Source organism: Syngnathus typhle, linkage group LG6 (assembly GCF_033458585.1).
Source record: "Syngnathus typhle isolate RoL2023-S1 ecotype Sweden linkage group LG6, RoL_Styp_1.0, whole genome shotgun sequence".
Taxonomy (NCBI): Eukaryota; Metazoa; Chordata; class Actinopteri; order Syngnathiformes; family Syngnathidae; genus Syngnathus; species Syngnathus typhle.
This window is the reverse complement of record NC_083743.1, coordinates 18,675,873-18,698,391: the sequence shown is the minus strand read 5'-3', so window position 1 is coordinate 18,698,391 and position 22,519 is coordinate 18,675,873. Positions and strand designations below refer to the sequence as shown.

Below are 22,519 nucleotides of genomic sequence, written 5' to 3'. Positions count from 1 at the left end.
TCTTGGGGTTAGGGTCATGCGGCAAGTCGTTTTTTTTTTCCCCCATTGTCTCAAAGAACATGTTCAAAAGTACTTTGCAACAGGCAAATGTACGGCGAATGCATGGCGACTGAAACCCTTAAAAAACCCTGATATGAACGCAACATTCACTACCTTCACAAACACAAATGTTCACTCTTTGGTGGGATAGGGGCTTAAAATGGTAATTTGCTAAATAACTTGTTTTTCTGATGTGCCTTAGGTCTGTCCAAATGGGTTCGCCAACTAGTCCAGCATTATGACACCTTCTCCAGTGCCATGGAATCTCTTGTTAAGTTCTCTCAAGAACTACAGAAATGTTGCTATCCCACAGACAGCCAGAACTCAACCATCTCCTTCCCAAACAGCATAACCATAACTAAGGCATTACAAGATTTACCCAAACCAGTGGATTTTTCATCTCACTCACAAATTAACACTGGATGTGGTGAACAAGGTGAGTCAAATTTAAATGTTGTCTATTCCTGGTTTATAGGTTCAAGATTCAAGAGTTTTTATTCGCCATGTTTGAGCGTGCCAAACAAGGAATCTGACTTCGGTAAATCACAGCCTCTGTTCAACATTTAGGTGACTAACAACACTCAGGACATGTGAAAAATAGCAAATATTCTCAAACATCCCCTGATCTTAAACTCCCAAGAGGGCAAGGAAAAACTCAAAACTCCAGCTAGGGGAATTGAGAAACCTTGAGAAGAGACCACAGATGGGAGGGTCCCTCTTCCAGGATGACCAAACTGCAATGGATGCAGATAGTACAAACAGTGTAGACAATTCAAGAAAGGTGTGGAGAGCAGGATGTTATTGCACAGTAATGACTCTGAGACTCTTAAGAGTGGTGTGAGAGCCTGGGGGAAGAGGCTGTCTCTGTGTCTGCTGGTTTTGGCGTACAGAGCACTTTAACGCCGTCCGGAGGGAAGTAGTTCAAACAGACTGCAACCTGAGTGAGAAGGGTCTGTAGAGATGTTACTTGCACGTTTCCTGGTCCTGGACAGGTACAAGTCTTCGATAGATGGGAGGTTGATTCCAATTATCTTTTCTGCAGTCCTGATTGTCCGTTGCAGTCTGTGCTTGTCTTGTTTGGAGGCCGATCCAAACCAGACAGTGATGGAGGTCCAGAGGACAGACTGGATGATGGCAGTGTAGAAGGTCTTCAGCAGCTCCCACGGCAGGTTGAACCTCTTGAGCTGTCTCAGGAAGTACAGCCTCTGCTGGGCCTTCTTCCGGACAGATTCTATGTGGCCGGTCCATTTCAGGTCCCGAGAGATTGTGGTTCCCAGGAACTTGAAGGTGTCTGTGGAGAGAATAGTATTACTGCAGATAGTGAGGGGTGAAAGTGGTGAAGGGTCTCGCCTGAAGTCCACTGTCATCTCCACGGTGTTGAGCGGGTTAAGCTCCAGGTGGTTTTGGCTGCACCAGTGGACCAGCCGCTCCACCTCCTGTCTGTACGCAGTCTCATCACCGTCCTGGATCAGTCCGATGAGAGTGGTGTCGTCTGCATACCTCAGGAGCTTCACAGGAGAGTCACCTGAGGAGAAATCGTTGGTGTAGAGAGAGAAGAGCAGTGGGGAGAGGATGACCCCTGAGGGGCCCCAGTATTGGTGGTCCGGGTGTCAGATGTGATGCTCCCCAGCCTCACATGCTGTCTCCTGTTGGTCAGGAAGCTAGTCTGGCACAAACATTTTGTTTTGCAAAATGAGTAAACTGAATTATTTTACACACATTTAACCGTTACAAAAAGTGTATTAGTCCGCCTCCGCATATATATTCCATCCGTTCGTCCATCCATCTGTCCATCCTTTCACATGCGAGTTGAAAGCCACTCTGACAGGGGATTCTGCCAGACATTCCCAGCAAACCCTTACAATAAGTTAGGGTCTGCGAGGTCAGATCGGTATCTTCCACCATCATTGGAGTCAACACACCTCTAGGTGGTGATCAGTTGATAGGGCCGCCCTTTTCTTCATCCGAGTGTTCTAAACTTGTCGCACAAATTGGATGACACGACTACAAAGTCGATCATTGAGTTGTGGCCTCGGGTCTCCTTGTGCCAATTGCACCTATGGACACCATTATGCTCGAACATAGTGTTAGTTATGGACAATCTATGTGGGACACAGGCCAATAACAGAACACCACTTGGGTTCAGATCAGAGTTCCTCCTATTGACGCCCTTCCAGGTCTCACTGTCATTGCCCACATGAGCACTAAAATCTCCCAGCTGAACGATTTTGAACTGGGAAAGGGCTCTCTAGAACACTTCCAAGAACTCCAAAAAGGGTGGGTGCTCTCTAGAACTCCTCCAAGAACTCCAAAAAGGGTGGGTGCTCTGCATAAGCACAAACAATAGTCAGCACACCAGCTCAGTATACCTCCCTGCCAGACAGGTTATATTCCATGTTCCTGGAACTTGTATCTCTACCCCGGGATTGGAACAACAAATATCCTGCATTTGGGCACCGCCCAGCTCATCATAAGTTTGACCCCTTGGCCCCTCCCACAGGTGTTGAGCCCATAGGAAAGGGTTCAACAATTCAGCGCCCGTAGATTCTCATATTTGTGGAAGTTGTGGAAAAAAATCTTATCTTATTAGCATTTCTCTTAAAATATTTTTTAAAGATGTAGTATTTGTGTTTGTAAAAAGAAAAACAACTCGACTCAAACAGCTTTGCTGCCCTGGCAACATTGGGGTACTGGCACGTTGAGATACTTGCACATTGGAATTGGATTTTCCAGAAAATGAATACATTATCAAACGTTACAGCCATAAAATATGACCTCAATAAAAGGCCAAAAGTGACCCTTTTTTTTTTAAGAAAAAGGCCAACTTCTTGTTGAATTTAATGTAGAGCTCAAACTATAATATGAACATGACCTCAATAAAAGGCCAAAAGTGACCCTTTTTTTTTTAAGAAAAAGGCCAACTTCTTGTTGAATTTAATGTAGAGCTCAAACTATAATATGAACATGACCTCAATAAAAGGCCAAAAGTGACCCTTTTTTTTTTAAGAAAAAGGCCAACTTCTTGTTGAATTCAATGTAGAGCTCAAACTATAATATGAACAACAATTTTATCGAACCATCCGTGTCACTCGAATTCATTAAATCAAGTGAAATCTTCGTCCTCTGTGTCACTTAAAAAAAACAAAAAAACAACAACAGCTGTTGTCTCTGGAACTCCATGCGCCGCTGACGTCATTCTCGTCATCAGTTGCGGCTCCAATTATTCCACAGTTCTACATATATATTATAGTCACTCCCCATATGCCGCCGATTGCGGCTGGGACTCCACGTATGCCGTCAATTGCGGCTGTGACTCCACGTATGCCGCCGATTGCGGCGCGGACTCCCCAAATGCAGCCGATTGCACGCGGACTCCCCGAATGCCGCTGATTATGATTGCGGCTGGGACTCCCTGTATGCCGCCGATTGCGGTGCAGACTCCTTGTATGCCGCCGATTGCGCCTGATACTCCTGGAGAGTACAATATAGTTATAAACTATTGTAGCGTTACCAAAGTACCAGGCAAGACGTGGGTTTGGTAACCGGCTCTTTATTTCACAAAACAAGAGCTCAACATATAATCCAACACAGCAAGCGATGATGATGGCTCTTCCCGTCTCCCCCTGCTGCCTTCACGGCCTTGCTATACAATCGGAAACTACTGAAGTCTAACAACATAGACGTTGCTACTCTAAATAAACTATATATCAAATAACTATATCGTGAATAAGTTTATCGAACCATCTGTGCCACTCCAAATCTCCGTACTCCGGAAGTCAGTGAATGGAACTCATTGTCAGTGAGGCTCCAATCAGTCCACAGCCATAGTGCGCCCTCATGCGTTTGAAAGTGAAAATAACGTGTGAAGTGATCAACTATACTAGTAAGTAATAGGGGTGTAACGATACATCGATACACATCGATTAATCGATATAATGCTCTACGATTTATTGGCATCAATGCGAAACGTAAACATCGATTTATATCGCCGTGTTTGACCTCGGACATTAGACACGACTTTATTTTGAAATCCAGTTCATTGTTGCTTGTTTCCTCTTTCCGGGAGCAGGGAGCAGTGCGCGGCATTGCTGCACGTGAAAGGGGAGTCGACAACTAGTACGCGGCTCCTGGGCTGGTGCTATGGCTAGTGTCCAAAAAGACGAGGAAATTTGCTCCCCTTTAGGCTTCAAGTCATTCGTTTGGAAGCACTTTGGATTCCAAAGAAAAGATGGCTCAACGGACAAGACACGTGCAATTTGTAAATCCTGCCATGCGGTGATCAAATATTCAGGGAGCACAAATCTCGCCGCAGAAAAAACACGACATCAAAGTTCAGTGTTAAGATAAGCACTTTGTATACTACAATACTCTTGTAAATTCCGAAATAAAGAGTTTGCAGTACCTTGTTGATTTTGCGTATGAATTGTTATAAATCAAGTTGTTCTATATTTTTTATTTAAAAAAAATATATCGATCGTAGAGCACTATATCGCGATATACCGTGAATGAATCGCAGCAGGCTTTAAGATATCGGCAAATATCGTATCGTAGTTCTTTGTATCGATATTATATCGTATCGTGACAAAACCCGCGATTTACACCCCTAATAAGGAAGTAATGTGTTAATGAGCAAGTAAAAATGTGTGAATAATTACACATATAAGTCGCTCATGAGTATAAGTTGCCCCCCCACCCAAACTATGGAAAAAAACGCGACTTATAGCCCGAAAAATACGGTACTTTATTTTCCGCACCATAAGGCGCTCTTAAAAGCCTTAAATCTTTTTCAAAAACAAAGGTGCGACTTTTAATAAGGTGCACCTTTTGTGTGGACCGAATTCCCAAATCTGTAAAATTGTTTTGTGTGATATGTAGACCCAATGAACCAATCAGAGGACATTATGGTTTACGTAGATCGGGGCGGAAAACCAATCAGAAGACTGTACGTACCGTAATTTTCGGACTAAAAGTCGCACCGGAGTATAAGTCGCACCAGCCATAAAATGCCCAAAAAAGCGAAGAAAAAACATATATAAGTCGCTCCGGAGTGTAAGTCGCATTTTGGAGGCAATTTATTCCACAAAATCCAACACCAAGAACAGTCATGAACGAGCAACAACAGGCTAAACGATAGGTATGCTAACGTGACATAAACACAAACTAAGAGCTGAGAACGGCCCTGACGTAAAATTCTGAGTTATTCAAAAAACTATTACATAAATAACGCGTTAATAAAACCATATGCGTCACTCCAATTCATTAAATCCATCAATCGTCCTTTGTCAACAATGCGTGCGCGCCGCTGACGGCTCTTGCAGTTCAAAATATTCCACAGGCCCATATAACGATATATAAATTATATATCAAATAACTATTATATAAGCAATAATGTTACCAAACTCTAAATCATTAAATCCATCGACCAAATTCCTCGTCCTTTGTCAACATCGAGCTCCATAGAATAGGACCGGGCGTGCGTAAAAGCCATGACCAAGCCCCATGCACCGTCCTCGGACAGCCACCCGGCTGAGCGCCGGCCCTCGACTTCCATCCACGGAGGTGAAAGACAGCTCGGTAGAGTAGGACCGGGCGTGCGTAAAAGCATTGTCCGAGCCCCATCCACCGTCCCTGGACAAGTCAATCATTGTCCTTTATGTAAACAACCGCCGCGCTGCTGACGCGACGTCGCGGTCGCGCGTCACTCGACGAAGGTCTCTTTCACTTCCGTGGATTGAAGTAGGGCGCTCGGCCGGGTGGCTGTCCGAGGACGGTGGATGGGGCTCGGTCATGGCTTTTACCCACGCCCGGTCCTATTCTATGGATCTCTCTTCCACTTCCGTGGCTGGAAGTCCAGGGCCGGCGCTCAGCCGGGTGGCTGTCCGAGGACGGTGGATGGGGCTCGGTCATGGCTTTTACGCACGCCCAGTCCTATTCTATGGAGCTCTCTTCCACTTCCGTGGCTGGAAGTCCACGCCGCCACACGCCTGTAAATTTCTTTCGTTAAATAGAGCCGTTTACCAAACCCACGTCTTTCCTTGAACTTTGTTAACGCTACAATATAGTTATATAGTAGATCTATGGAATAACGACGAGGCAGCGCAACCCTGCGTCAGCAGCGCGGCGGTTCTTTACATAAAGGACAAAGATTGACTCGACGAGCTGCTGCTGACGCGACGTTGCGCTGCTGTCGTCACTTGAAATTCAAATTACAGTAATCCCTTGCTACATTGCGGTTCGTTTATCGCGGTTTCACTTTTTTTTTTGAAAATCTTAAAACATAAAAAAAACATATATGTCGCTCCTGAGTATAAGTCGCCCCCCCACCCAAACTATAAAAAAAACGCGACTTATAGTCCGACAATTACGGCAATAAGACCCTCCGCCACCATTGATAAATAAATACTTTCGTTTGTGCAAAGCAAACAGCATTAGGACCCTCTAAAATGGTATCAACAGAGAGAGACATGCTTACAAGGCACAACTCAAGCTTTCTGGAAAGCTGGGATCATTGCCAAAACATAACATGACAATGACAAGAAGAAACCGGTCATGTTTAATGGTGAACTTGCCCAACTGTTTAACTTTAATACAGAGGATGAAGACTTTGATGGATTTGCGTAATAATATTGATTAACAATGTGATTACAATACAGTACATGATTAAGTAGTAGTAGAGATGCACCGATCCGACTTTTTCAGTTTCGATACCGATGCCGTGGCATCAGGCAGACTACACAGTTCTTTGCTCTAAATTAGGGGTGTCCAAACTAACGGTCCAGTTTTTATTGGCCCGCAGCAAATTCTGAAAACATAATTGAATATGGCCCGCACAAGAAGCTTGAGCTCAGCTTCTCAGTTTCCACACTAGATGGAGCCCGCCACACAAAGCGTTTGACGTCCCATTAACACCCCCCCGGAAGAGAAGCGAACACGCATCGTTTGACATCCGATTAGCCTCCCCCCCCCCCATTCGGGAGAGAAGCGAACGCGCAGCCTTTGACGTCCCATTAGCAACCCGAAGAGAAGCGAACGCGCAGGGTTTGACGTCCGCTTAGCAACCCGGGGAAGAGAAGCGAACGTTCGCTCCATGTTTGCGTTTGTTTAGAAAACTCTCGTGGCATGCGGCACACGTGCACACGACTTATGACGTAGCCCGCGTCCCAATAGATTAAGGAAAGTATCGGCTCACAGATCGGCTGCATCCCCCGATACCCGATCCATCTATTTTGTTGATATCGGGGCCGATATCCGATCCAGATATCGGATCGGTGCATCTCTAAGTAGTAGAATAATTTTTACTGTAAATCATGGCTTGCATGCACCCTATAATGCGGCGCATCCTATGTGTGGATTAAAAGCCCCCAGAATGGAGTCTGCGCCATATGGTGCGGAAAATGATGGAAAATGGAAAACGGTGCTAGTGGTTGACCCACTAGCAGGAAAAAACAAAAAAGAAGAAAACATTTTCTGCACCCAGTAGGTGGTGCGACCACTGCAATCGAGTTTGTGGATGTTGACAGGCCTGGACTGTCATCAATTATGTAAAAATTGGAGAAGATATACCGTATTTTTTGGACTATAAGTAGCTTTTTTCTTTTCATAGTTTGGGTGGGGGGGGCGACTTATAATCAGGAGCGACTTATGTTTTTTTTCAAAGATTTTCACAAAAAAAAAGTGAAACCACGATAAACGTCGACAAGACCAAGGAGATTGTTGTGGACTTCCGGAAGGGTCACACCCAACACCTGCCGCTGACCATCGACGGTGCTGTGGTGGAGAGAGTGAGCAGCGCCAAGTTCCTGGGGGTGCACATCAGTGAGGATCTCTCCTGGTCCACCAACACCGCATCACTGGCAGAGAAAGCCCAGCGCCGCCTGTACTTCCTGCGAAAACTCAGGCGAGCGAGCGCTCCTCCGGCCGTCATGACTGCATTTTACCGCGGCACCATTGAGAGCGTCCTCTCCAGCTGTATTGCTGTTTGGGGTGGCGGCTGCACTGACTACAACTTGAAGGCCCTGCAGCGCATAGTGAACACGGCTGGTAAGATGGCTGGTGCTTCGCTCCCCTCCTTGAAGGACATTTACACCTCCCATCTCACCCGCAAGGCGACCACGATTGTGAGTGATGTGAGTGACCCCGCTCACTCTTTGTTCGAGCTTCTGCCCTCTTGGAAGAGGTACAGAAGCCTGCGCTCCCGCACCACCAGACTCTTAAACAGCTTCATACTCCAGGCTGTTAGGATCCTGAACTCGCTCCCCCGTTCTGCGTAGCGTCCTGTACTTTTACTGTCTGTACTGTCTGTATGCACACTGGCTCTCATTTGTTGTGTTATCTGTTTATTTATTATTTGTTATTACTCTTATTATTTATTGTTTGTGCCTTTTTGTTTATGATGTTTTTTACTTTTGCGCTATGCTTGCTGGCTCCGTTTTGCTCCTCTTATTTATTGTGTTATCTGTTTATTTATTCATCACTCTTACTATTGATTGTTTGAATTTTTGCCTTCTTGTTTTTATATTGTGTCGCGTACTTGTATGTCTATCGTGTTATGTGTCTCGTCACCGTGGGATAGAGAAAAACGTAATTTCGGTCTCTTTGTGTGTTGTGACATGTGGAGAGATTGACAATAAAGCTGACTTTGACTTTGACTTTTTGACTTTGAAACGAACCGCGAAGTAGCAAGGGATTACTGTAATTTAAATTTCAAGTGACGTCAGCAGCGCAACGCGGCGTGGCGCGGCGGTTGTTTACAAAAAGGACAAAGATTGATCACGGGTTGACGAAGATAAATAAGGGCCCCACGTACTACCGGCATCATTAGCGGCTTTGTTTCTAAGTGACAAGGAGGATGAAGAGTTTGAAGGATTTAAGGATTTGGAGTGACACAGAAGGTTTGAAAAACTATTATGGCTATTACGCACGCCCGATCCTACTCGACGGATGTCTCTTTCACCTCCGTGGATAGAAGTCTGGGGCCGACGCTTGGCCGGGTGACTGTCCGGGCACGGTGGATGGGGCTCGGACATGGCTTTTACGCACGCCCGGTCCTATTCTATGGATCTCGCTTCCACCTCCGTGGCTGGAAGTCCACGCCGCCACACGCCTGTAGGTTGCAGTGCAGTCATGCGTCAGGAGGGTGAAGAGCAGCGGACTGAGCACGCAGCCTTGGGGGGCCCCCGTGCTCAGCGTGATGCTGGCGGAGATTTTGTCGCCAACACGTACCACCTGTGGCCTCTGACAGAGGAAGTCCAGTAGCCAGTTGCAGAGGTAGGTACTGAGGCCCAGCGTGTCAAGTTTGCTGATGAGGCGTTGTGGCACAATGGTGTTGAAAGCAGAACTGAAGTCCACAAACAGCAATCTCACATACGAGTCCCTTCTCTCCAGGTGGGTGAGGGCTGAGTGGAGGGCAGAGCAGATGGCATCCTCAGAGGACCGTTTGGCTCAGTACGCAAACTGGAAGGGGTCAATGGTGGTGGAGAGAACGGATCGGATGTGCTCCATGGCAAGCCGCTCAAAGCACTTTATGATGATGGGCGTAAGTGCCACGGGGCGGTAGTCATTGAAGCAGGACGGAGCGGGTTTCTTCGGCACAGGTACGATGGTGGCAGCTTTGAAACATGAAGGGACGATGGCCTGCTGCAGGGAAGTGTTAAAGATGTCTGTGAAGACATCCGTCAGCTCACCAGCGCAGTCCTTCAGCGCTCGACCCGGGATGTTGTCAGGGCCCGCCGCCTTACGGATGTTGATAGCGGCAAGCGCCCTCCTCACGCTGTCGGCGGAGAGGCACAGGGGCAGCTCGTGTGAAGGGGAAGTGGCCTTCAGCGGGCAAGTGCTGTTCTGAGCGTCGAAGCGAGCAAAGAAGCGGTTGAGGTCATTGAGCAGACGGACGTCGCCCTCACAGCTCTGCGGCGCGGGCTTGTAATCCGTGATGGTCTGAATGCCCTGCCAAAGGCTCCGTGCGTCCCTGCTGTCCTTGAAGTGGGCGGTAATTCTGCACGAGAACGCCCTCTTTGCATCTTTGATGCCCCGGGACAGGTCAGCCCTCGCAGTCCTCAAGCCAGCCTCATCCCCCGCTCTAAAGGCTTTGTCCCTGGCCCTCAGCAGCCTGAAGACAGCCCCCGTCAGCCATGGCTTCTGGTTAGCCCGAGTGACGATGGATTTTGAGTGAGTCACATCATCAATGCACTTCCTGATGTAGAAGGAAACAGAGTCAGTATACTCCTCAATGTCTGTCCGATCGTCGCAAGTGGCAGCCCTCCTAAACATGTCCCAGTCAGTAGAGCCAAAGCAGTCACGCAGTGCATCAGAGGCACCCTCAGGCCACACCCGTACCTGCTTGCGAACTGGCCTGGACGCTCTCACCATTTGTCTGTATGCGGGCAAAAGCATAACAGTGATATGGTCAGAAAGTCCAAGATGGGGGAGGGGGGCGGCTTTGAAAGCTCCTTTATGCGAAGAGTAGACCAGGTCCAGGAAGCTGTCGCCACGCGTAGGAAAATTAACATGCTGGTGAAGCCTCGGAAAAACAGACTTCAGGTTAGCATGATTAAAATCCCCAGCGAAGATGGTGAAACCGTCAGGGTGCGCTGTCTCTTGTTCACTGACAGCCTGGTACAGTTCACTAAGAGCCGCGATCCTGTCGCCTTCGATGTTGGAAGGCGGGATGTAAACCGCGACGAGCAGAATCGCGGTAAATTCCCTTGGCAGGTAAAAAGGACGGCACTTAATGATCACGAACTCCGCCAGTGGCGAGCAGTGCTTGCATACCACTACAGGGTCCCGGCACCATTCGTCACGGATGTAGACGCATATTCCACCTCCTCGAGATTTCCCCCCTTGTACAATGGCCCGGTCCGCCCAATAGCACGCCAGCCGCTCCAGATGTACAGCAATAATAATAATAATAATAATAAATTATATTTATAACGCACTTTACATTTGGGGGAATCTCAAAGTGCTACATGGCAGATAAAAAACAAGAAAACAAAACAAGGACAAGTTTAGAACAACTGGACGACAACCAAGATATGAGGAAAAATTACGGAAATGCTAAGGTAAAAAGGTGAGTTTTAAGTCCAGTTTTGAAAGAGTCAGTGGATTGGGGTGCTCTTAGGTGGTCGGGGAGGGAGTTCCACAGTGTAGGGGCTGTATAGCAGAAGGCTCGGTCGCCCATGGTGCGCAGCTTGGTTTTAGGAACGTGGAGAAGGTGTGAATTGGATGAGCGGAGGCTTCGGGTGGCAGGTTTTGGGGCAAGGAGTTCTTTGAGGTATGGGGGAGCATGTCCAAGGATACAATGGTGAGTGAGGAGGGCGATCTTATAATCAATTCGGAATTTGATGGGGAGCCAGTGCAGAGAACGGAGGATGGGTGTGATGTGATTGCTTTTCCGCACCCCCATCAGGATCCTAGCAGCGCTGTTTTGAATGTACTGAAGCCTCTGGAGGCTCTTGCTAGGGATCCCGATGAGGAGTGCGTTACAATAGTCTATCCTTGAGGAGACAAAGGCGTGGACAAGTTTCTCAGCATCCGTCAGGGTAAGTGTGGGGCGGAGTTTGGAGATATTTCTGAGGTGGAAGAAGGAGGTTTTGCAGATGTGTTTTATGTGTGACTCAAGGTTGAGTTGAGGGTCCAGTTTCACACCCAGGTTGGTGACAGTGGCTGAGAGGGGAATAGTGAGACCGGCGAATAAGATGCTTGTTATTGGGCAGGTATGGATCTGATGGGGAGTGCCAATTAACATGGCTTGGGTTTTGTCACTGTTAACTTGCAGGAAGCTGAGATTCATCCACGCCTTTATCTCCTCCAGACACAGGGAGAGGATGGATGAGGGAGATGGAGAAGGCTGGGTTATGGAGGGCGGGGGGTCAAGTTTGAGGTATAGCTGGGTGTCGTCCGCATAGCAATGAAATGAGATGCCGAACTTCCTGATTATATTGCCGAGGGGTAGTATGTAGAGAGTGAAGAGGGTAGGACCGAGTACAGATCCCTGGGGGACACCGGAGGTGACAGTGTGAGTGTCGGATTTTTTCCCCCCCAGGGAAACGTACTCGGTCCGGTTTGAGAGGTAGGACTGAAGCCAGGTTAGAGCAGTGCCAGAGAATCCAGTGGAGTGAAGCTGGTTAAGGAGGATATTGTGGTGGACAGTGTCAAATGCAGCGGACAGATCCAACAGGATGAGAAGTGACGGGGAGCCTGCATCGGCAGCCATGAGAAGGTCGTTGGTGACCCTAACAAGTGCTGTTTCAGTGCTGTGGCCAGAGCGGAACCCGGATTGAAATTTCTCAGCGATGTTATTGCGGGTAAGGTGAGTGTGAAGTTGGGCAGCTACCACTTTTTCCAGAACCTTGGAGAGGAACGGGAGTTTAGATATTGGTCTGTAGTTGGCAAGGTTGTCCGGGTCAAGCGAGGGTTTTTTGAGCAGGGGGTTAATAATGGCAGTCTTCAGTGCAGGGGGTACAGAGCCAGACTGGAGTGAGAGGTTGATGACATTGGTTATTAGGGGACTAATGGCTGAGGTTTGTTGTTTAATGAGGGCTGTGGGGAAAGGGTCCAGGGCACATGTGGAGGGTTTCATCTTTTTGATGATGTCCTCTACCTCCGACTGCAAGATAGGAGAGAAGCAGCGGAGAGGCTGGACTGTCCCGGGTGGAAGGAAGGGGGGAGGAGGTGAAGTGGTGGGGCCAGAAGAGGAGAGGAGCTGGGTGCGGATGTTGTTAACCTTAGCGGTAAAAAAGGTCATAAAGTTATTGCACACTACCTCTGAGGATTCTGTTGGAGTGGTGTGAGGTGGTTTGAGAAAGTGGTTGATGGTTGAAAAGAGTTGTTTTGAGTTTCCAGGGGTATTGTTTATGATATTGGAATAGAACTGGGCACGTGCAGTCCCAAGGGCTTTTGAGTAGGCCTTCTGGTGTTCTTTGTAGGCCTGTTTGTGCACGGTCAGTCCTGAGGCTTTAAGACGACGCTCCAGGATGCGCCCAGTTGACTTCAACAGACGCAGCTCACTGGTGTACCAGGGGGCTGAGTGTGAAAAAGTGACTGTTTTGGTTTTTTGGGGGGCATGGATACTTAGAAGTTTGGCCAAAGAGTTATTGTAATGGTCCACTGCCTTGCTGACTGATGTAAAGGTTGCAGAGGAGGAGGAGAGAAACTGGAGGTCCTGTGCTATAGTGTCTTGATTGATGTTTTTGAAATTTCTGAATGAGATTTGCCGCTTGGGTTTGGAGTGGGGGCGTGGGAAAGGAAGTTCCATTTGAATAAGTTTGTGGTCAGACACACCGACCTCGAGAACTTGCAGGTTGCTTATTGCCGATGAGGAGATGACAAGGTCAAGTGTATGCCCTTTGTCATGTGTGGGGACATTTACATATTGGGTGAGGTGTAAACAGTCCAATAGTTGCAACAGGTCAGAGGCAGGGGGGCTGGAGGGGGTGTCGACGTGGATGTTAACATCACCCAGTATGATTAGATTAGAGGAAGTGGAGGTACAGAGGGTAGTGAGTAGATCGTGTAGTTCTGGAATGAAAGAGGAGTTTGGTTTAGGAGGGCGGTAAATAAGTAAAACTGTGATGGGATATGGAGGTTTACATTTGAATGCAAGGGATTCGAATGAGGAGTGATCAGGTAGAGGGAGGGGGGACAGCTCTAGATCAAGACGGTGGAGTACAGCCAGGCCACCGCCACGGCCAATGCTGCGAGGTTTAGTTATGTATCTATAACCAGAGGGACAGGCTTCATTGAGGGATTGATAGACATCAGGTGGTTGCCAGGTCTCAGTCAGGCACATTATGTCTAGGCCTTTGTCCAGGATGAGGTCGTGAATAAATGATGATTTACGGGTGAGTGCTTGGATGTTGAGGAGATCCATTTTGATTGTGGCTGTGGGGCTGTGTTTAGGTAGGGGGCGAAGTAGAGAGAAATCCACTCCACGTTTTCTGTGCCGCATGCAGTGCAATCCACTCTGGGTTGGAGTAAGATCCACTCCGTGTTGGTGTCCGTTCCGTAGTGGAGAAAATAACACTCCGTGTTTTCCCGGCGACCCGGTGTCCGTCTTGTGTCGGAGTCCGCTCCGTGTAGGAGTAGAGTCCGCACCATGTTTTCCAGGCCACCTGGAGTACTGCAGCCCCGCATGGTTGCTAAGATAAGATCCAAGTGCGCCAGGTATCTGATGACGTGTTTTACTTGCGACGGGGTGTCGGGCGCAGGAGGAGCAGATGGATGGTACACTGTTATGGACGGGTTGGGAGAAAACAAAGTTACGACGGGTGCTTCTGTGGATGTAACGTGGTCTGCGGAGAAGTCCAAGTTGTTTGATGACTGAGACACACCCTGGAATGGTGTGATTACTCAGCTCCAGCAAGCGGGGGATGGAGTAAGTTAATATAGTGCCGGTTGGAGAACACTGAACTTGAGTGTTAGCCATTGGCTAGCCTAGCCAGGATGCCTTGGCGGGGAGTGGTGGGGTGGGCGCGCCGTAGTAGGTAGCCGGCTCTGTGGAGGTTCGCCGCGGTCCAGGCGCACTGCACACTAAAACTAGAAGCTAAAAACTAAACTTAATAATGGCTAAAAAATAAATAAATAAAAACACTAAAACTAAACTAATTCTGGTGGAGAAGCGGCGAACAAGCAGCGCCAGCGTCCTCTCCCCAGATTACTTCCGCCTTGGTGCTACGTGTTGTATCGGGGAACATGTGACAATGCGCATCACATACATAATACAGCAGAGTCCGGAATGTTGACAGTCAACCAAGTCTCCGTGAACACGAGCACACAGCAGTCCCGCACTGTCCGGTTTGTAGATCGCAGCAAGCGAATGTAATCCATTTTGTTGTCCAGCGATCGAACATTCGCCAGAAGAATGGAAGGCACGGGCGAGCAGGGTTGGCCGCCAGCCTGGCCCGGACGCCCCCGCGTTTGCCCCTCTTCAGCCTCCTCGCACACCGCTTTCGACGCTTTTTGCTCCTCTTATTTATTATGTTATTTATTTATTATTTATTCATCACTCTTATTTATTCATTGTTTGTGCCATATTGTTTTTATTTTTTTGTGTTGTTTACGTGTATGTATATTGTGTACTATGTATTGTCACCATGGGATATTGGGAACATAATTTCGATTTCTTTGTATGTCTTGGGATGTGAAGAAATTGACAATAAAGCAGACTTTGACTTGACTTTGAACCTATTTTTTAACTTAGATGTAGCGCCACCTCCTAGTTACAGGAAATGTTTTATTCCTTGATGTTTTTGTCTTAGCGGGTCAATCTTATCACTACTTTTCTCAGAAAAGTGTTAAGGCTTTCATCATGCTTAAGTTTGAGTGTTTGGCAAAGATTGTTGTCGTAGAAACAGACCTTCCCAAGGAAAAAACCCTCAATTTGAGGATATAAACATGCAGGGAAAGTCATTAAACTTTGCACATACATCAGGCTTGATATAATCATCAATATGTCATGAATTATCCATCCATCCATTTTCTGTACCGCTTTGTCCCCACGGGGGTCGCAGGCGTGCTGGAGCCTACCCGAGCGGTCATTGGGCAGTAGGCGGGGGAGACCCTGAATCGGTTGCCAGCCAAATGTGATTTAAAAAAAAAAAAGTGATTCCCCATAAAAAAAAATTTGCGGAGCATTTGTTTGTACGTTTCACCAAGATCTATACATGTCACAGCCCTAAAAGACCTAAAAAAGGGTTTTGCAGCCATATGTGATACTTAATAAGTCAGCCATTTGGAATTAACTTTAGAATTTGGCATAGTGTCTACTTAAAAAAATCTACTGGAACAATACTCACATAATCCAGTCCGGTCATAATTGCTCACATTTGATGACAGTGATAGATCTGAAGACAGCGACAAACTTCTTTTTCAATGTATTGGTCATGTATGCCACTTGCTAACAGGAAATGTTTTATTCTTTGATGTTTGATTTCATTTTGACACAAGTGTGCTGTGTACTTATTTAGTTTCCATTTATCTCTTAATAGTATATTGTTTAAAGATGAGATGTAAAAATGCTAACTTTGTCGTCTTTGTTGTAGAATGGCAAAGGGTGACATACGATCATTTTTCAGCGCCACTTTTACATCCGCCACCTGCCCTTCTAACCTCAGGTAATTATTTTCAAAAAAAACCTGTTCGAAAATTGAGAGCATTTAAAAACTTTTTTTTTTTTGCCTTTGTAGAGCGACAACAAATTCTCTCTCTGCAAAAGAAGTCAGAGGACTCAGTCCTTGAATTATCAGCTGCAGTTAAATCCAGTGAATTCAAAAAGAGGAAATGGAAAACACTGACATCCCATTCAAACACCAGTAGTAAATTGACTTTAACAAACAAAACAGATGAAAACAAAGAGGACAAGACTGTCTTTTTTACACCTGAACTTTTTAAAGCAGAAGCAGGAGAAGCTGATACCCATAAAGGAGCTGAGATTGAATCTCCATCGCAGATCATTTTTGGAGCAGAGCGTCAAACCCTGCACCCACAGAATCTTTTTGGATCTGAGCTTGCCCAAGTTTCTCCGTTGGATGAAAAGTGCGTGGTTGCAATCGACGCAACAAAGATAGGGTTACCGGGCAGAGAAGATACTAATGTTGCAGGAGAGCATGTAAGAAACAAGATCAGGTTGTCAAGATCCAGACAAAAAGCTCACCTTTCTCTAACAGATAAGTCATAGCCTCGGGTCAACAAATAGATACTGTAGCAAATGCAGCTTGAATTGTATGTGTTTATTCTTTCCAGAATGTTTTTAGAAACAATAAAGTAAACATTTAACAATCACTGTACTTTGTTAATATACATTTTTTACAAGCCTCCAAGCTTCATTCAGACAGTCATCGCCAGCTTTCATTGTAAAAAAACATTTTGGAGCGGTAAATACTAGGGGTGTAAATCGCGGGTTTTGTCACGATACGATATAATATCGATATAAAGAACTTCGATACGATATTTGCCGATATCTTAAAGCCTGCTGCGATTCAATCACGATATATCGCGATATAGTGCTCTACGATCGATTTTTTTTTTTTAATAAAAAATATAGAACAATATCCTGATTTATAACAATTCATACGCAAAATCAACAAGGTACTGCAAACTCTTTATTTAGGAAATGACAAGAGTATTGTAGTATACAAATTGCTTACTTTAACACTTAACTTTGATGTCGTGTTTTTTCTTTAAATGTGCGGCGAGATTTGTGCTCCCTGAATATTTGATCACCGCATGGCAGGATTTACAAACTGCACGTGTCTTGTCCGTTGAGCCATCTTTTCTTTGGAATCCAAAGTGCTTCCAAACGAATGACTTGAAGCCTAAAGGGGAGCAAATTTCCTCGTCTTTTTGGACACTAGCCATAGCACCTGCCCAGGAGCCGCGTACTAGTTGTCGACTCCCCTTTCACGTGCCTGCTCTGCTCACAACACAACAACGCCGCGCACTGCTCCCTGCTCCCTGCTCCCGGAAGAGGAAGCAAGCAACAATGAACTGGATTTCAAAATAAAGTCGCGTCTAATGTCCGAGGTCAAACACGGCGATATAAATCGATGTTTACCTTTAGCATCGATGCCAATAAATCGTAGAGCATAATATCGATTAATCGATGTGTATCGATGTATCGTTACACCCCTAGTAAATACACACAATAGGGGGCAAACAATTTTAGAGAGTGGTAAATACAACAACATGGTGACGCGCTGGTTAGCACGTCCGCCTCACAGTTAGGAGGGTGCAGGTTCGATTCCACCTCCCCATGCCCGCGTGGGTTTAATCCAGGCACTCTGGTTTGCTCCCACATTTCAAAAACATGCATGGTAGGCTGATTGAGCCTTTCAAATTGCCTCTAGGTGTGAGTGCGAGTCCGGTTGGTTGTTTGTCTCCGTGTGCCCTGCGATTGGCTGGCGACCGGTTCAGGGTGTCCCCCTCCTACTGCCCGACGACGGCTTGGATAGCCTCCAGCACGCCCGCGACCCCCGTGGAGAAAAAGCGGTACAGAAAATGGATGGATAGACGGACGGATGGATTAGGGCGGCACATTGGAGCATTGGTTTGGATGTCCGACTGATAGTTCAGAGGGTGCGAGTTTGATTCCACCTCCGGCCCTCCCTGTGTGGAGTTTGCATGTTCTCCACATGCCTTTGTGGGTTTTCTGCGGGTCCTCCGGTTTCCCCCACATCTCAAAAGCATGCTTGGTAGGCCAATTGAACACTTCAAATTGCCCAGAGGTGTGAGTATGAGTGTGAATGGTTGTTTGTCTCTGTGTCCCTACGAGTGGATGGCACCCAGTTCAAGGTGTCCCCTGCCTACTGCCCGATGATGGCTGCGAGAGGCTCCAGCACGCCCGCGACCCACGTGGGGACAAGCGGTACAGATAACGGATGGATGGATACTTGCCAGCATCTTCTGCTGTGATCTACAGAGCAGTCAGCTGCTAAGGAATTCTGTGACAATTTTTATACTCATTTGTGCAACTAAATGCTCAGCAGCAATCACTACCACCAGTCATTAGGCAGAACGGTGCTAGGTAGGTGAACTTCCAACCTTGCTGTTTACACTAGTTACATTCACTCCTGGAGTCTAAGACACCCTGGATGCTTGTCAACACATATGCCTACATTGATGGCGTGTGTAGAAACATTTAAGCATTCATCAGACTGTTTGACCTTATTGCTGTTTGTTTAATGCATAGATAAGAACAGATAACTTATCTTGCAGCCAAGCATCTGACATATAAATGTAGTCAAAGGTATTTTCATTTGTTTTCTTATACATTGTACAGTTGGTCAAGACACAATTGTTTCATGCTCTTATTTTGTTGTCCACTAAAAAGTAGACAGACAGAACAGAGGTGAAATTACAAATTACAATAAAATATACTGAAATTATGAAATTTGAGATGTGAATTAGGAATTTCCATCCATCTTCTTCCGCTTCTCCGGGGTCAGGTCGCGGGGGCAGCAGCTTTAGGAGGGACTCCCAGACTTCCCTCTCCCCAGCCACTTCATCCAGCTCATCCCGAGGGATCCCAAGGCGTTCCAAGGCCAGCTGAGAGACATAGTCTCTCCAGCGCGTCCTGGGTCATCCATGGGGTATCCTACCGGTGGGACATGCCCGGAACACCTCCTCAGGAAGGCGTCCAGGAGGCATCCTGATGAGATGCCCAAGCAACTTCATCTGGCTCCTCTCAACATGGAGGAGCAGCAGCTCTACTCCGAGTCTCTCCCGGATGACCGAGTTTCTCACCTTATCTCTAAGGGAGAGCCCGGACACCCTGCGGAAGAAACTAATTTTGGCCGCTTGTATCCGGGATGTCGTTCTTTCGGTCACTACCCATAGCTAATGACCATAGGTGAGGGTAGGAGCGTAGGACGACCGGTAAATTGAGAGCGTTGCCTTTTGGCTCAGCTCTCTCTTCACCACGACGGACCAGTACAGAGTCCGCATTACAGCCGACGCTGCACCAATCTTGCGCTCCATCCTGCCCTCACTAACAACAAGACCCCAAGATACTTGAACTCCTCCACTTGGGGCAGGATCTCATCCCCGATCCGGAGAGGGCATTCCAGCCTTTTCCGACCATGGACTCGGATTTGGAGATGCTGACCCTCATCCCGACCGCTTCACACTCGGCTACGAAACGCTCCAGTGAGAGCTGGAGATCACGGCTTGAAGAAGCCAACAGCACCACGTCGTCTGCAAAAAGCAGAGATGCAATGTTGAGGTCTCCAAACCGGACACCCTCAACGCCTCGGCTGCGCTTAGAGATTCTGTCCACAAAATTTATGAACAGAATCTCTTATTTATTGTTTGTGCCTTCTTGTTTTTTATATTGCGTTGTTTACTTGTATGTCTATCGTGTATTATGTCTTGTCACCGTGGGATAGAGAAAACGTAATTTCGATCTCTTTGTGTGTCTCGGCATGTGAAGACGTTGACAATAAAGCAGACTTTGACTTTGACAAAGGGCAGCCTTGGCAGAGTTTAACCCTCACTGGGAACAAATCCGACTTACTGCCGGAAATGCGGACCAAACTCTGGCATCAGTGATACAGGGACCCAACCGCCCTTAGCAGTTGGTTCGGCACCCGTATTCCCGAAGCACCCTCCACAGAACTTCCGGAGGGATACGGTCGAACGCTTTCTCCAAGTCCACAAAACACATGTGGACTGGTCGAGCGAACTCCCATGCCCCCTCGAGGATTCTGCCGCGGGTGTAGAGCTGGTCCGCTGTTCCACGGCCAGGATGAAACCCACACTGCTCCTCCTGAATCCGAGGTTCGACCTCCCGACGGACCGTCCTCTCCAGCACCCCTGAATAGACCTTACCAGAGAGGCTGTAATTGGAACACACCCTCCGGTCCCCCTTCTTAAAGAGGGGAGCCACCACCCCAGTCTGCCAATCCAGAGGCACCGTCCCCGATGTCCACAACACCGGGCGGATCTCATCCACCCCTGGGGCCTTGCCCTCAAGGAGTTTTTTAACTGCCTCAGTGACTTCAACCCTAGAGATTGGAGTCTCCAGGCCCTGCTTCCGTAATAGAAGGCGCCTCGGGGGAATTGAGGTCTTCGAAGTATTCTCACCACCGACTCACGACGTCCCGAGTCGAGGCCAGCAGCACGCCATCTCCACTGTGGACCAGAATTTCCTCGAAGCCTTCCAGAAGTTATTCTCCATGGCCTCGCCAAACTCCTCCCACGCCCGGGTCTTTGCCTCGACAACCGCCGAAGCCGCGTTCCCATGCCCATCCGGTAACTGTCAGCTGCCTTTGGAGTCCCACAGGCCAAAACGGCCCGATAGGACTCCTTCTTCAGCTTGACGGCATCCTTTCCCGCCGGTGTCCACCAGCGGGTTCGGGGATTGCCGCCACGACAGGCACCGACCACCTTACGGCCACAGCTCCAGTCGGCTGCCTCAACAATGGAGGCACGGACTCGGACTCAATGTGCCCCGCCTCCCCTGGGACGTGGAAAAAGCTCTGACAGAGGTGGGAGTCCAGCCCCTCTCGAGAGGGCTTGTACCAGAGGCCGAACTATGTGTGGAGGCAAGTCCGACTATGTCTAGTCGGAACTTTTCTGCCTGACACACACCAGCTTGGGCTCTTTTCCAGCCAGAGAGGTGACAGCTTCTGCAGCCAGGGATCAGACCGCCAAGGTCGCTTTGCAGCAATCACTCATTACCACCAGTCATTAGGCAGAACGCTGCTAGGTAGGTGAACATCCAACCTTGCTGTTTCCACTAGTTACATTCACTCCTGGAGTCTAAGACACCCTGGATGCTTGTCAACACGTATGCCTACATTGATGGCGTGTGTAGAAACATTTAAGCATTCATCAGACTGTTTGAACTTATTGCTGTTTATTTAATGCATAGATAAGAACAGATAACTTATCTTTCAGGCAAGCATCTGACATATAAATGTAGTCAAAGGTATTTTCATTTTTTTTCTTATACATTGTACAGTTGGTCACAGTCAAGACACAATTGTGACCTGCGTCCGGGCGAGAGAAAACTAGGTCCATATATTTTATTCTGAGCCGTGCTTTGTCTGGCCCCTCACTTAGGACCCTTTTGCCACGGGTGACCCTACCAGGGGCATGAAGCCTCAGACAACATAGCTCCTAGTATCATAGGGGCATGCAAACCCCTCCACCACAATAAGGTGATGACTCACGGAGGGGTTTATGAATTTATTATGAATACTTATATCCAAAATAAATGCTGTTTAAAGAAAATACTATTCAATTATGAAAGACACATACCGTTTTTTTCCGTGTATAATGCGCAAAATTTAACAAATTTATTGTCCTAAAATCTGGGGTGCGCATTAAACATGGGTACAATTTTTTTTAATTGTTTTTATTTTATTTTATTTTTTAAGAAAATCATGGTACAACAAAACCAACAACAGGACTGACCGACAAAGGGTGACATTACCAAAGACAGGAACAGAAACCAAACAGACATCATGACAGTAACACATGAAATGATCCGACGGTGAGTGAGGGGCAGACATGACTTAAATACAAAACACGTTGATTGAGGTGACACAGGAAGGGAGGGGCGACGTGAACAGAAACTATGGCAACCTAGACACATAGCAAAACTGGGGACGAGACATGACAAATCTCCCTCGAAATAAAACTTGAAATCTTTTATTTCCAGTCTGTACAATATTTTATTTCACAACACTTTGCTTTGTTCCTTTCTTCTCTGCTGTTCACTTCAAACACGCTCCATACGAAGATAATGCTCTCGTATCAGACGCTTGCTCGATCACCTGCTCCTTTGCTCTCACAATGTACCCTACACAAATCCGAAACATTTGCGATCGAGTTTGCTAACGCATGCGCAGTGATACTGTCCGGCAGAATAACATCCAGTTGTTCCCAAAGATGATCTTTTTTCTGAAATAATTTTACGTTTACGGACTTAAGAGTCAATATCTGGGTGCATATTATACATGGGTACAGGCCTTTTTCCAGCATCGAC

General features: G+C 47.2%; 1 protein-coding gene across 5 annotated transcripts in view; it reads left to right on the top strand.

The window, feature by feature from the left end:
- brip1 (BRCA1 interacting helicase 1) overlaps window positions 1-16,812 on the top strand; it is a 189,684-nt gene extending 172,872 nt beyond the window's left edge. For all 5 annotated transcript variants that reach the window (XM_061280150.1, XM_061280153.1, XM_061280149.1 and 2 more), the window contains 3 exons: window positions 242-475; window positions 16,074-16,145; window positions 16,218-16,812. In XM_061280150.1, the coding sequence (XP_061136134.1) occupies window positions 242-475; window positions 16,074-16,145; window positions 16,218-16,708 (797 nt within the window). In that variant the 3' untranslated portion in view covers window positions 16,709-16,812. The remainder of the gene's footprint in view (window positions 1-241; window positions 476-16,073; window positions 16,146-16,217) is intronic.
- Window positions 16,813-22,519: the final 5,707 nt, after the last annotated feature.